This window comes from Alternaria ventricosa (assembly GCF_023758065.1).
Source record: "Alternaria ventricosa strain BMP 2768 chromosome Unknown scaffold_2, whole genome shotgun sequence".
NCBI lineage: Eukaryota > Fungi > Ascomycota > Dothideomycetes > Pleosporales > Pleosporaceae > Alternaria > Alternaria ventricosa.
The window spans coordinates 18,128-32,681 of NW_026055682.1; the positions used below are offsets into that span (position 1 = coordinate 18,128).

The 14,554-nt window shown below is 54.1% G+C and overlaps 4 protein-coding genes across 4 annotated transcripts; all 4 read right to left on the reverse strand.

Moving 5' to 3' along the window:
• Window positions 1-4,685: 4,685 nt before the first annotated feature.
• LYS12 (homoisocitrate dehydrogenase) lies at window positions 4,686-5,830 on the reverse strand (the record flags this gene model as incomplete). The annotated part of the gene is made up of 2 exons (XM_049338997.1): window positions 4,686-5,734; window positions 5,806-5,830. The coding sequence occupies 2 exons, from the start codon at window positions 5,828-5,830 to the stop codon at window positions 4,686-4,688; spliced, it is 1,074 nt and encodes a 357-aa protein (XP_049202954.1).
• Window positions 5,831-6,193: 363 nt separating this feature from the next.
• J4E93_001042 (uncharacterized protein) lies at window positions 6,194-9,436 on the reverse strand (the record flags this gene model as incomplete). Its single annotated transcript, XM_049338998.1, has 4 exons — window positions 6,194-6,359; window positions 6,504-7,146; window positions 7,214-7,423; window positions 7,990-9,436. 4 exons carry the CDS (start codon window positions 9,434-9,436, stop codon window positions 6,194-6,196), a joined length of 2,466 nt encoding a protein of 821 aa, XP_049202955.1.
• A 986-nt stretch (window positions 9,437-10,422) lies between these two features.
• On the reverse strand, window positions 10,423-10,872 carry J4E93_001043 (uncharacterized protein; the record flags this gene model as incomplete). Its single annotated transcript, XM_049338999.1, has 1 exon — window positions 10,423-10,872. The coding sequence occupies one exon, from the start codon at window positions 10,870-10,872 to the stop codon at window positions 10,423-10,425; it is 450 nt and encodes a 149-aa protein (XP_049202956.1).
• A 736-nt stretch (window positions 10,873-11,608) lies between these two features.
• J4E93_001044 (uncharacterized protein) lies at window positions 11,609-14,074 on the reverse strand (the record flags this gene model as incomplete). Its single annotated transcript, XM_049339000.1, has 1 exon — window positions 11,609-14,074. One exon carries the CDS (start codon window positions 14,072-14,074, stop codon window positions 11,609-11,611), a length of 2,466 nt encoding a protein of 821 aa, XP_049202957.1.
• Window positions 14,075-14,554: the final 480 nt, after the last annotated feature.

A 14,554-nucleotide genomic window follows, 5' to 3' on the forward strand; every position in this document is an offset into this window, starting at 1 on the left:
TTTAATAGTATGATCATTATCGTAAGCCCATTGTCGAATAGACCGTACCTTGCGGTCCGCGTACCCGCTAAAGCCCTAACGTATCTGTTGGATCACGAAGCGACTTGGTAGTTGTAGCTTGCCTGGCTTGCTCGGCTTACTGTCGGAGATGTTGTCATCCACCAACCTGAATGAGGAACAGTGACGAGCGAAGGATCGATGGCTATTTACAATCTGCTCATGTGGCCAAGATCAAAGTGACTAGACTCATAGCATCTAGGGCATTAGTGCGATAGCTGGTAGGCTTGGTATTGCTCAGCTATGCCGTGTTGTTCGTTGTATCCGATCCGACAACCCAAATCACTTTCTTACGCTACCGGGAATATCAGATAGATATCACCTCATTCTACAATACATCGGAAGCTCTGTCGTGACCTCCTTCACTCATCGAACGCATCTTATCCTTCACACTACCACAGCAACTATCTGCAAGATGACGCGCAACATACCAGACCACACGCCCAAAACGCAACAACTTCCCATGCTGCGACCACTAGGTACGCAAACTCCAATCCGTTACCCATACCCTTCACACCAACTTACCACCTAATAGGCAAATCCGAACAGCTCTCCGCAGTATCCCACGCACTTGGCTTCTTCAAGAATGTCGGCATGTCCGCCCACTACACTCTATCCAGTACATCCAATACTACCCAACCGCTCGATCTACAAGGCGTGGTGTATACAGCGTTGACGGATGTCGTGAGAAAGCATGCTATCCTATCTGCAATCCCCATAAACGAAGCGACGCCGGAGGCGTACTTTGCGAGATTAGAGGTAATCGATCTGGCAAAGTGCGTGGTCTGGAAGACGCGGACAGGTTGTGCTGCGCAAGGGAAAGACGATAAGGAGCTTGATGCGGTTCTTGAGGGGCAGCATAATGTTGGCTTTACATCCGAGTATGGTGATATACCCTTTTGGCGGCTGATGATACTCCAAGATGCCGGGGCTGAGATCAGTTTCACTGCGTCGTTCATCTTCCACCACAGTCTCGGCGACGGCGCTACAGGGTCAATCTTCCACAAGTCCTTCATGCAGGGCCTGAACACCGCTATCTCCCTCCCCTCTCTCGACACCCATAGCAACACACACATACCCGTCGACCCCAACATCCAACTCCTCTCACCCCTAGAGCAGCTCCACCCCCTCCCCATCAACCCCCATCCCCGCTCCCACCGCACAAACAGCGGCTCAGAATTGGAAGAATGGTTCGGAACCCCCATTCACACGCCCCTGAAGACTCATTACAAAACCCTATACTTCTCCCCCACAACCACCACAACATTCGCGAAGAAATGCAAGGACAACGGCGTAACAGTCACATCCGGCCTCACCGCCGTGCTAGCAGGCGCTCTCTTCTCCGCTCTACCAGACAGCGTGGATGCGCTGACGGGGATTATACCGATTAATCTACGGCCGTGGCTGGATTTTCCTGCGACTGAGGCGGATGCGGCGATGGGGAGTTTTATCGATGCGTTGAAAGTGCATGTGAGGCGTGAGCAGCATGGGGAAGGCGGTGATGATGGAGAAAGCGTGATGAGCGGTCTTCAAGCTGCACGTCATACGTCGAAAGAGATCAAGAGGTATCTCGCCAACGCCTCACCAACCGGCGAACCATACACGTCCATCGCGCCGTTCAAACTTATTCCCGACGTCGCTGCGGTGTTTACATCGCTGCTCGGCACGACACGCGATGCTGCGTTTGAGATATCGAATTTGGGTCGCTTTCACGATCCCTCTGCTGATCAACTTCGGGGTGGCGACGATGATGCCGCACACTGGCGGATTGGTAGGATGGTGTTTAGTCGTAGTGCGGTTGTGTTTGGCGCGGCGGTTACGACGAGTGTTGTAACGGGGGCGGATGGGGGGTTGAGTGTGGGGGTCTGTTGGCAGGATGGTGTTGTGGAAAGTAGTTTGGCTGAGCAGGTTATGAAGGGATGTCGGGAGGGGGTTGAGGACTGTGGAGTCTGATTAGGGAAGGAGCAGCGATGTTAGAAATTGACGCGTACGAATGGATTGCTGGTTATTAGGGACGATGAGGCTGGCGTGGGCTAGCGATGCGCTTAACTTCAATTGACGCATAATGCCTGAATCTTGTTCAACATATCACGTACAGAAGATTTTTACACTACCCAAACAAGGCTTCTATACCAACACGAATCTTTCCGCTTGGCTTCGGTGCGAGTCGACGTACGCATACGAATCAGTCATCGTATATGGATCATCCCCAAATATGTGGCAGTCACCGCTGACAAGGATCCACCATTCATCTCGACACTGTCTAAGAAGACAAGGTGCAACGGCACCTTCAAGTATGCAGACTACATCGCCATCTTGTGCGGCCCCGGGTACGATTGCAAGCCCACCGTCTTGCATCAGAGCAATGCTGCAATCCTGGAGAGATTCATAAAAGTCCGAACATCCCTCCCGAATATCGATCACCGGTGTACCGTTCTATGGACGTGTTAAAGATCTGTTGTGGCGGGCAAGGAACGGACTTACGACATGAGGATAGAGACAATCACAGCGGCGCAGATTGCTATCGAGATATATGCCATCCATAAGATACATTGCTATAATTAATCAATGCTGAGTACTCCTCTGCGTTCATATATCTTACCATCGAGAATCTTCCCACTGAAGTGATGAGGTGTTTCAATGCTCTCGGATATGCTTTCCTCATTCAAACATAACCTGAGATTATTGAAGTGGTTGTGCATTTGAAGCATTTGCCTCTCCACATCGTCGATATCAACGAACTGTAAGACTTGGCTACATTCGACAATCCGCGCATATTGACATCCAACAACGTGTAGTGTAGGGCTGATGTGGGATTCGGCGTACGAGTACGATGATAGGGCGCGCTTTTGATCCTCAATGTTGATGGGCGAGAACACACTTTCATCCGGATCGCAGTTCCAGGCTTCGAAATAGAACGTGGCATATGAAAGAGGAAGAGTTTGGGACCAGTCGGGTATCCAAGAAGCCATGCCTAATCCATGCGGGTGGCGAGTGGCGGTGAGTAGGCGAAGACCCAATATTGGTAGAAGAAATATCGCAGTTCGTTTGAAGCAACTTTCAACACTCTCCGCATAGTCGATCAAGTGATTCAATTGCTCTTGTTCGAGCCCGACTAAGGATTTCAAAGCAAATACATTGTCCCTAGGGTCGGTGGCTAGACATTTTCTACTCCGGAAGAGTAGGTTCCACAGACAGAATTGCGATGTAGTGTACTCGTCCAAATCCTCCGTCATGAGTCTCAAGGGAAGGGGCCAAGAAGTACGTGTCACTCTAGTACCAGAATAGCCAAAGTACAGCATCTTTATGGCATCAATGGGTATAGTGGCGGAGCCGTACACTATTGTTACTAGGCTTTTGTCGTAAACTTCCTGAAGAACCCAGGTTCTTTTGAACCAAGGGTCATCGAAAAACGTTTCCAACTCCCGCACAATGGCTGCACTAGGGCGATTGCGTACAGGAGGATCTGCGCGGTGGTCCAGTTCGATGCCCGCTTCTGCTAGTTCGTCCAGTACTCTTGTCGCTTCTGCCAATTCGTCCAGTAAAAGGCCACAGTCCGGAACGTTATCGTTGAGCATGACCATGACACCTGATGCGAAATCGTAGATATCCTTCATCATGCGAACCTGATGTCCTCGCTCCGAAAGATCGGCCTGATTGATACATACGGCATCAATCCAGAGGTACCGACAGTGTTCCGGAAGTCGCAAGCGACGGAGCGCAGCATGACAGTTTCTTCCAATAGATAGCTCCTGTTTGGTATCATTGCAGTGAACCGTATGGGTCGGGTCACTACTCCCCCAGGTATACGACACTGCTTCGTATTCAAGGAATCCGTTGGCGAGGTCCTCATGACATATGGTACATTCGATCGGGTCTGACTCGTTTGGACTTGGGTGAAGGACAAGGATGCGAATGGAGTTGTTGTGTTGTAGCGGTTGATATTGATAAGACGGACTTTGCATGTCGAGGATCGACGTGGAGAGGTTGCAAAAGGATAGAGCTGTGCTTTTGAAGTCCCGAGGCTGTTCAGGCAGCAGCTTTGTGGCGCATGGCGGCCGGCTGCATCGAGTAGGTGGGGGCAGTGCTGTGGCGCAGACAACATCACAACTGCGCGCAAAAGCAAACCTGTTTGCCCAAACACATCACTGACAACTTCAGGACCTATGCGCAACTGAGCTGGCCATAATAACCCGCTGATTTAACTTTGCTGCATCTCGCGCTGTCTACTAAGCATCCTGCTTCATCACCTGTCTATTGACGCATGCGGAGCTGTTGCCCTTTGCGCTTCTCTTCCGGAACTCGTTTCGCGTCAGTCTGTTACTAGAAGTTTTATTCCAACGATTACGAGCTGTAATGTAAGCAAAATGCAAAAAGTTTGTTGAAGAGGTTATTATCCCAGGGCAGATAACCGGCTTAGATGATCGGATGAAATGTATTGAAGGATATGATTGCGACCAAGGACATCAAGCTTACTGGGGGGTACTACAAGATCGGAGTAACGCTGTAGCGCTCTTGGGTCAACCCTGATGATGTGTGGGCTCATCCAAGAGCACTACAGCGTTACTCCGACCCCAGGCATGTCCGTCCATCATATCATTTCAAACCCTTGCTCTCGTACCGTGCATCTACAAACGCTTGCAGATATCCTCAATAATCTCATCTGTCTTCGCCTTCCCCCCCATATCAGGACTCAACAACCTGCCCTCCTCCAGATTCGCATCCACCGCCTTGTAAATGCTTGCCGCGGCCTCCTCCTCACCAATAAACTCCAGCATCAACGCCGTGCTCCTAATCGTCGCAATGGGATTCGCAATACCCTGGCCCTCGATATCAGGCGCAGAACCGTGGCACGGCTCACCGATAACAGAGTCTTTGCCGACGTTGGCGGAGGGAACGAGACCGAGGGAGCCGACCAAGGCGGCGGCGCCGTCGGAGAGGATGTCGCCGTAGAGGTTGGGTGCGACGATGACGTCGTAGTCTTGGGGTTGGCGGAAGAGTTTGTAGACCATTGAATCGACAATCTGCTCCTCCACATTGACACCCTGGTATTTCCTGTTCTGAAGCGCCCGGCGGGCGGTCTCGCGGAAGAGGCCGTCGGTTTGCGATAGAACGTTCGACTTGTGCGTAATTGTGACGAGCGGGCTGGAGTGGATAGACTGCGCACCAGCGTCGCGGACGCGTTGCCGGCGGAGGGCGATGTCGCCGGCCATTTCGGAGATGTTGAACGAGGCGGTTTCGGAAATGCGCTTGATTGCTTCGGCGATTTTGCTTCCATCAGGCGCAGCATACGTCTTCTCCTCTTTGACGTAAAGATCCTCAGTATTCTCGCGCACAATCACTAGATCCACATCCCTTGCCGCTCCCCTAACGCTCTTGACAGGCCGTACATTAGCATAAAGCTTCATCTTCTTCCTCAACGCAACAATAGGACTCGAATAGCCCTTGGTTTGCACAGTCGGCGAGCTGACGGCACCGAAGAGGGCGCCATCGCAGTCGGATTTCAGGGCCGAGACGGTGTCGTCGGGGAGGGCGGCGCCGGTCTTTTGGAATGTTTCCCAGCCGGCTTCGTGGTGCGAGAAGGAGAATTTTAGGCCGAAGGAAGAGGGCAGCGCTTCGAGGATGCGGCGGCCGGCGGGGATGACTTCGCGGCCGATGCCGTCGCCGGGGATGAGGCCTGCGGGGTGTTAGTCGATGATTGTAGCTTGAGATGTGTTTGGTATGTATGGATGCAATTGACAGCCTTACCTATCCTCAAAGTGCGTGCGGCCATGTTAGGGATGTGATGCAGAGACGGCAGCTTCGCGATGGAATTTTTGGTGTTGCTGCAGCTCCCGCCGAAGTTCGGAGGTCCGAGCTTCTTTTTACCGGCGCCCACGTTGTGTCCCCGCGGGGGAGAACCGAGATTGCCATTAATGGAAATTTACCGTCAAAGTTACATTGACTGCTGCATTTGCTGCCAATACCGAGCGCAATTTTATATCATCCCTAACAATAGACCCGGTCCATCCCACTCCATTCCAACCGACATTACCCATACCCCCCAAACGCCATGCCGATGCCCTCCCCAAGTCAATTCAATCCCCCATCCCCATCACCATCACCAAGTGAACTGCGGATACCAAGACCCGATCCCCTAATCAAGGTCACTATTCTTATCCTCCTTCTTACCACCGCCGTGTACCTCCTCAAACTTCTCCTTTGGGTCCTCAGCACCCTCCTTCTTCGCTTGCTCCGTCGGTAGTAGTTCTATAACCACGACAAAGAGCTCCTGGTTGGTTTCCCGGTTCTTGAGCACATATCTAAGGGTGTGCGGTCTGATTAGTGAATGCGTCAAGTCAGCTCCGTATCCTCGAACCAAAGAAATTTGTAAGTAGTGGTGGTGGGAGTTGTCGTGATGATAGCAATAATGGGGGATACAGGAGGTGAAGGAATGTATGACTTACCGCAACGGCTGTCCGTCCCAGTGCCCAATCATACTTATAGTAGGTAATCCATACCCGATCTTGAGCGCAAACTCATTGAAGTCGAGATACGGGTTGAAGAAATCGCACTTGTATTCCCTCCCAGCCTCGAAAACAAAGTCCTTCCTGTTCTGCTCCGTGAGGAAGAACTTTTGTCGCGCGCTGGCTCTGTCGGGGACGTGTTTGCTCTTCCTGACTTCGACGCCGTCGCCATCTGCGCCCTCTTCGTATACAACAGCCTCGCCATCGGAGCCAGGCACCTCTACATCGCCTTCTGTTTGTGCCTCACCCTCCAGATCGCCCTTGGCCGGCTTGTCCGCGTCCTTCTTGCCGCCGATGCGCAAGACGTTTATCGAGGAAAGAAGCGCGCCATAGAGATATGGCTCGTCTGCGTACACATCGCCGTCTAGACCCGGATCAATCCACCACTTGACTACCCCAAACGCCTTGTCGAACAGCGGCGGTAATCGGTCGCGAATCGGGTGATCGAAGTCGTTTCCAAAGACGAGCTTGTCACCCGCTATGTCTTGTTTGGGCGTGAAAGAGAATGATATTGAGTAGCGATCGTACGGGTGTTGGGGTGTGGAGAAGTAGGGCGATGTCTTCGGGGAGGCTTCTGGCAGGCCTGGGTTCTGTTAGTGGCTGGAGCGTTGGAGGGGCAGGGTGACGAGGGGTCCAGGTGGGAGGCGTACCGCGGTAGTCTTTGATGCGCATGTGTACGCGCGCGTCGATCAAGTCGGATGATATGTCAACTGGCTTCTCGCTGTTGACCAGGACGTCTTCGTGTTTTGACGTGTCGTAGGTTGCGCCCGCGGTGACGTGCAGTATGTACTGCTCGTGCGTTGCCATGTTTGCTTTGGGATGCTCTTCGAAGTGGGTGAACTCTAGGTCGGTGGAAGAACCTAAGTAAAGAATGGGTTTACTATGCGAGCGAGTATCAGCTCAAGTGCTGTGCGGGGTGTTCGTAATGTTCGTCACTGTTGATCACACGCGCTGTTGGGCTTGCCCCAAAATTTGGTGATGAGCGATGACGTTCCGACGCGGAAGCAGGGATTGTGGCGTTAACCCTCTTCCAGTAAAGCGCGATCGGTCATGCGCCGGGCGCTGTCACTCTGGGCGTGGCATCAAGGCGAGAGCACATCTGGTTCAGGGTATCGAGAAGCGTGTTAGTGCACCTTTGACAGTAGCGTTTTCAAAGGAAATATGGGTGAAGCATGGGTCAGATTGTCAAAACACTGCATTAACCCCACCAACTCCAATACTCACGCCCAAACACGAAACACTCCCCCTCACACCCTCGTAAAAGCATCAACATCCACCCTCTGATAAAAGCTCACATGCCCAAACGTCTCCCAATACTGCGCCAGCCGATCATGGCTGATGAGAATAAGCTGGCTCGTCATATAGTTATCTGCTCTTAATGTTAGCTTGCATGCTCCACTATCATGTCTAGCACATGTGAATATACCATCTCTAAACCCCGTCGCAGCAATATGCCCCACACTCCTCACAATCCTCGCTCCCTTGAAAATCTCCTCCTTCGCAACCCTTATCAAGCCATTCGGTCCAATATCCGGTGCTATGAACGTGTATTCGCCGCGAGGAATGTTTGGGTCGCCGGTTAATTTGACGGCTTCGATGCGGCCTTTGTATACCGATTCGTCTTCCTCCGATCTATGCTTACTGTCGTTTGATGTTTCCCCGGAGGTGGAAACGTAGTTGTGGTAAGCTGACTGTAAAGTAGCAACGCTATCTTCAAGATCATCCGCGTTATCCATGCCAACACCAATTTCGACACCACCATCAACAGATTCCTCCTCGGAAGCAGAAGAAGAAGCCGCATCCGTAGGCGCCGTCGTCCAACTCCCCTCACTACTCACACTCTCCTCGCGCTCCCTCGCCCGCACAGCCCACAGCGCACGTTCAGGCAACGGCTTCGCATCCCGCTCATCCGGCTGCATGATCGCCAGGAACTCGCAGCCGTGGCCAGCGTAGTCGCCGCACCATATCCCCTGCCATGGTTTCTGAGGCGTGGGCGTGTAACTCTCTTCCGGCAGGGTCGCCCACGTCGTCACGTCCTCGCCGATGCGCATGCCCATGCCGAGCACGCGCGTGGAAAACTCCATCCAGCGGCGAATCCGGAATGTGGAGTCTGAGAGCTGGGAGAGCGTCGCGGGCTTCTGGCCTGGTTGCCGGTAACCAGATGGGGAGTGGTCGTTGCGCGTGCGGTCTGCGCTGGGGAGGGTGAGGGGCGGCCAGACGGGTGTGGCGTCTGTTGTTATGGCCTGGGGCCAGGGGCGGGTGAGCATGAGTTGGGAGAAGAGGGAAGCGGCTTGTTGTTGGCGATCGCGGTAGAGGGACATGCGGACTTCTTTCTGGAGGCGGTAGCCGATGTTTCCGATGGCTTCTTCGTAGGCGTCGCGGTTCAGACGCACAATGGGCGCGTTGAGGTCGAGGCGCACGTTGGGGCTGAAGGTGTGGATTATGGCTTCCGGGTGTTGGTCCCAGGATAGAGCTACGGGCGATCGTCGTTCGGCAACGAGGGCGTAGGCTTCGATGGCGTTGAGTCGGTGGTCGTAGCGCGCGATGAGCAGTTTGCCTGTGTGGGCTGTGTCGGCGAACCAGATCTTGCGCCGCGCGATGAACCAGTATGGGTGGTGATCCTGGTATAGTTCTCGCCATGTGAGGCGCGCTGGTTTCGTGACGTTGGGCACATCTGCTTCTATGAAGGCTTGCCAGAGCGTGTCTTGAAATGTATGGGTACGCAGGACTTTGCTGACCATGCCCACGGTGAGGAGGTCTGATAGGGTGAGGTAGCTGAGCACATGATGGAGGAGTTCCGAAGGGAGGTTGAGCAGCGGCGGGATGGGCGTTTGCGGTGCCGGGCTTTCTGTCTCGCGAATCCGTAGCTCCATGGTATCGATTGATGGTGCCGAACTCTCTGAAGTCGTATGCAGCCTCTTATCACGAATCGATCGACCGTTGAAGTACCTCAGCCAGGGTGGCGAAAAGCTTATGTAGCAACCACGTCCGTCCCTTTTACCTCTCGCATGCAACCCGCACTGAAAATAGGAGTAGTGAATCGACTGCCTCAAGACTTAATAAAGCGCCTCAATCGTCCGTCCTGCAGGGCGCTCTCCCACCCGATGCTACCGTCTCGGCAACGTTCCGTGGTGACACCTTCCCACCTTCGCCTAGCCGCAACAAGTCCGGGGTAGATTGGCGTGATTGAGCAGCGAATACGAGCGCTATGCAAGATCAGAGCACTAACTCGCGTATCTTAGACGCGCTCAGTACCTGCTCTTTTAAGTGTTTGGTGTTTGATGTTGGCTTTGCGATGATGACGAGGTTGCGATATCGGATGATGCGCTGCAAGGGTGAGGCGGCTCGGGAATGTCTTCGGGTACGACGGCAGAGAGTGAGGAGGAGGTTGATGTACACCTGGTTTGCCGCTGACAAAGGAAGTGGAGGTGGTTGAATGCGCGGAGATAGGTGTATGTCGTCGCCACGCAGACGTGATCCATGGATAGGTGCGTGTCGGTCACGATATCGCCGTACGTCACCGTCCGTCCGTGCGCTGCCGCATAGCTGGCTTTTGTGGGGTATCGCGAACTTGACTTCTGCCACCACATTTTGAGGCAGACATCACATTTTTAGGGTACGCACGTCGCGACATCTTGTAGCGAGGAGGTATCCAGTGATAATGGGGTGAGTATCTGCGCTGACACAAAGTGACTTCACGACGACATATCACTTTGCGCCCGGAGATGTGAGGATACAAATCACGGTTGAGGCATACATCAGAGTCGGGAAACATCGTTCATTCAGGCGGATTTCAAGCCAGGCGACGACATCAACCACTACATACACCACCAACCAACCCCCCAAAACCGCCGACCACCTACAAGTCCTTGAACTTGCCCTTCCAGGCCGCCTTCTGCGGCGACCTCTTCACCACCCCCACCGGCCCCTTCCCCATCTCCCCTTCTCTCTTCTTCTGCTCGAAAGCCGCCCTCCTCCTCCTCTCTCTCTCCTCCTTCTTCTCCGCCAACCCGCCCACAGTCTTCTTCATGGCCGAAGCCCGATCTGCTTTGCGGAGCAAAGTCTCTTCAGCCGCCTTGTTCTTGCTCAGTTCCTCAAGCAGGAACTGGCGGCGGCGGCGTACCTCGACGAGCTGCTCTTGGATGCCGTCGGCGGACTCGAGGTGGGCGGCCTTGGCGGCGGCGGCGACGACGTTGGTCTTGGTGGCGTCGGCGGCGGCACGACGGCTCCTGACCTCGTCGAGGAGGCGGGCGTCGGCGGCCTCCTTGGCTCCGGCACCGTACATGCGGATGGGGGGCGAAGCGTACATGATCGCGATTTGGCTTGGTCGCGGATGTGGTGTGGGTGTGTGGTGGTGAGGATGTTGTGGTATAGTATGACTTGTGTTGGATTCTAGTCTTGAATGTAGTGTGATGATGGTATGGTAGGCTTGAAAGGTAATTGTGGATGTGAGATGGGTAGAGAGAGCTGGAGAACAGAAGAGTTGGAGACGAAAGGACTTCTTATATAGTAAGGACTTCTTGGCTGGGACGACGTCTATTCTGCCGGTATTACAGTAGCAGTGACTGCAAAGGTGAAGGTGAGCATGCAAATTTTCGCTGACGGCTGGTTTCTATAGGGCACAATAGCAGTCGATACGTGGGAAAAGATGAGGCTGGGCGAGGTGAAAGGGCCTGTGGACCAATGACACCTCTTTGGATCGACTTCGAAGTGAGCGCGACTCCGGCTGAGGGCTTTCTACTGGCTGGGAACGTCAAAATATCGACCGCTGGATCAATCTGCGCAACCGCAGGACGTTTCAGAAAGTTTGCTACTGTCTACCCAACAGCGTCCTTCTGACCTCTAACGTATGTACGCTGCGAACCTTGGCAACAGCCAGCTCAAGCATCACATGCTGGGACGGGTACCAGGGATACTTGGAGCATTACCACGAGGATGGCATTCGCGCAACGTCTTGATCTATGATAGTACTGTGCGCCCGCGGCCACCAAGCGAGAGACGCGACGATTCCGGCGTGACAGCAACGTCATCACCCATATCCTCACTCACTGCACACCTCCACGCGCTCCCCTCCGACCCGCATCCCTTTCCTCCTGCCAGGCCCTGGTCGCCTGCAACCAGTCCTGTGGATCCGACGGCGTCACCATGTCCGCATCCCAACGCGACATGTGCTCCAAAGTGAAATCCGTCGTAGGCCGTTGCATCCACTCAGGAAGCGGACCACTGGTGACGAAGTCCTCGACGTCTTCTATGAACCACGCTTCGGGGTAGCTCAGGTCAGCTAGTGTGTCTTCTTCCTGCTCAGGCTGCTCTTCTGGCTGTGAGGGTGAAGGTTCTTCTTCAAAGGCGCGACGTGTCATCTCAATAAGGTCCATCTTCCCGAAGTCAGGTGGCAGGTCGGGCATGATTTCGGGGCGCCATTCGTTACTGTCGGCGCTGTCGTCGAAGAGATATTCGTTTACGTTGCCGAAGTTGATGGGGTGGCTGTGAGACGCCCGAATAGGAGTGTCGGAAAACAGGTAGTCTAGTTCGTGGCCTTCGTTGTCGTTTGAGACCGCGAGAGCAGCAATCTCGTCGGTAGTTTCAGCTTGGTCTTGAGAAGCGTCCTTAAAGTTAGCACGCGCAGTGTCCTCAGCTTCCTTCCGTGCAGTCTCCTCAGCTTCCTTCCGCGCAACTTCTTCTGCCTCCTTCCGCGCAGCTTCCTGGACCTCTTTCTGCGCAACTTCTTCGGCTTGCGACTGCAATGCCGTCGTAAGTTTACGAATGCAGCCATTCATACTTGTGGTCACATCATCTCTAGTGATCTTCAGCCCACCAAGCACAATAGGCTCATGGTCCTTGATCTGCTGTTGCAGCATGCGAATCGCTTCCGGTTGGTAGTTTACAGCATGCTTTGGCCTGGTAGGCGACGAAGCTGCAAGCGTGGAAGACTTGTCCGGCGAGAGGGTGTGAGTGGAGGACATTTTTGGTGTATTGATGGAAGCGGAAGTGCGCTTTGCCGCTGTGCTTGGGCTTGGGCTTGTCGTCATTTGGGTGGGTGCTGGACATGTTTTGGCCGCATGGTTTGTCGCTGCGCCTGATGATGGCAGCTGGACGGCGGCTTGCTGTTGGCTCACATTTCGAGCCGGCTTCGAAGCTTGCTGTTGCTGTGAACGCTGCTCTTGCTCTCGAGAGAAGGACTGAGGCGTGGCCTGGATGTTGCTAGGATAATCCGATCGTGCAGCGGCGACTGGCGACAGTGTCTTGTCCGGTGTTGGCGCATACTGCGGTGTCTGTTGACCCACTCCAGGTACTGCTCCAGACGCAATCACTGCAGCTTGATGCGACCTGGGTTGAGGGAAGGTGCCGGCTGCAGCCCGCTGTGGAGGCGATCCATTCGAATGCGGTCCGGCGTAAGCAAAGGCAGGGCTGCCATATCCATGCTTCGCTGATAAATCCGGACTCCTGGATGTGGCCGAGGTGGCGAAATCTCGGGTCGGCGAATTGTGGTAGGTAGGTTGCGCTTGAGGTTGCTGGTAAGACCCAGGATGAGCTGGTGAACTCGCTGTGCTGTCTGTGTTGGCTGGATGTTGAACTGGCCGCTGCTGTGGGGACTGATGTTGGAACTGCCGCGATGCTGTATGTGTGTGGGTAGCCTGTTGCAACGGGGACATCTGCTGAGTCGGTGACGCGGATGGAACGAATGCCTGCGGCGCATATTCCTGCGGACTAGCCTGACGGGCAGCCTCGATCGGAGTCCTTCGAGCAGGCGACGCTGCAGGACGAGGAATTGGCGCCGCAACAGGACGAGGAGATGGCGTCCCAAGTCCTTGCCCCCCTTTATTCTTTCCTTGCAAACCCCCCAACAGTGCCAACACCCCATCCCACCTCTCCACCTCCCCCTCATACTCCGTCCTACTCTTCTTGTTCCAATCCGGCCACATCTTATGCGCAACATGCAGCTCCCCCTTCAACACCATTTCTTCGACTCTAGTCTTCCACGCTCGTATCTGCTTGGCAATAGCACCCTTCTTGTTCTTCTCAGTTAGGCCCTCGCGGCAACACTTGTGGTGGCTACCTTCAGGGTGTAGGCACTTGTACAAACCATCAGGCCTCTTTGTACACACCGCGAGTGAGTCCTCGGTAGGCCACTCGGGGACTTCGACTTTGTCTAGTGGATGTATACGACGGTCTGGTTTGGCGTCGCCCCATTGCCGTCTAATGTTCAGAATCTCTGCAGGCGAATCCATTCCGGGGGTTTGTGTGATGGTGACGGGAGTAGGCGGCGATGTTGTTGCGGTTGACTTGCGTCTTACGTCGCGACAGCCATTCGTTTCCCAAGCGTGCAGCTTCTCGTACCAACGTGCTTTGGGGTGGGTCTGCTGTGCTTTGCACCAGGCTTCGATTGCGGGTTTGTTGTCGTTGCAGCGCTGCTCTTGCGAGGTTATGATGGAGTCGTTGCGCGCTCGCTTTGCTTGCGCTTCTTGCGATTCATCTTCTGACCTTGGGCGTTTTTGCGTTTGGTGAAGCATGGGTGCTTGGGCAGAGCTAGACGTAAACGGGCTCAGTCCAGGTGGTGTACTCGTCGAGAACGTGATGTGAGGCGACGACATCGCGCTACTCGTCGGCGTTCTCGCGATCGGTGGAGGCATCGTGTACGCCAGGGTTCCTCGTGGAGTTGCGCTTTGCGATCGGTGGCTGGGTCGTAGATGTCGAGCGGGTGGTTTCTCAGTGCTTGTCGCGAGTTGTCGGGGGCGAGGTGAAGGATAGTGGGGACCCTGAAGAAGCATTGTTCCGGCTCAATAGGTATTGGGGGAAGAGTGAATGTGCACATGAATTCACTCATGACGTAGTGCGACTCCAAAGTCAGAACTGTGGTTGAGGATGCGATAAAACCTTGGTTTAGCGAACTTCATACTCCAACTATGGATAATACGCGAGCAGGCAACAGCAACATCGGAAAGCATTTTTGGATGGTCCATAGAAGGTGTTAAGGTATACATGCATCTAGG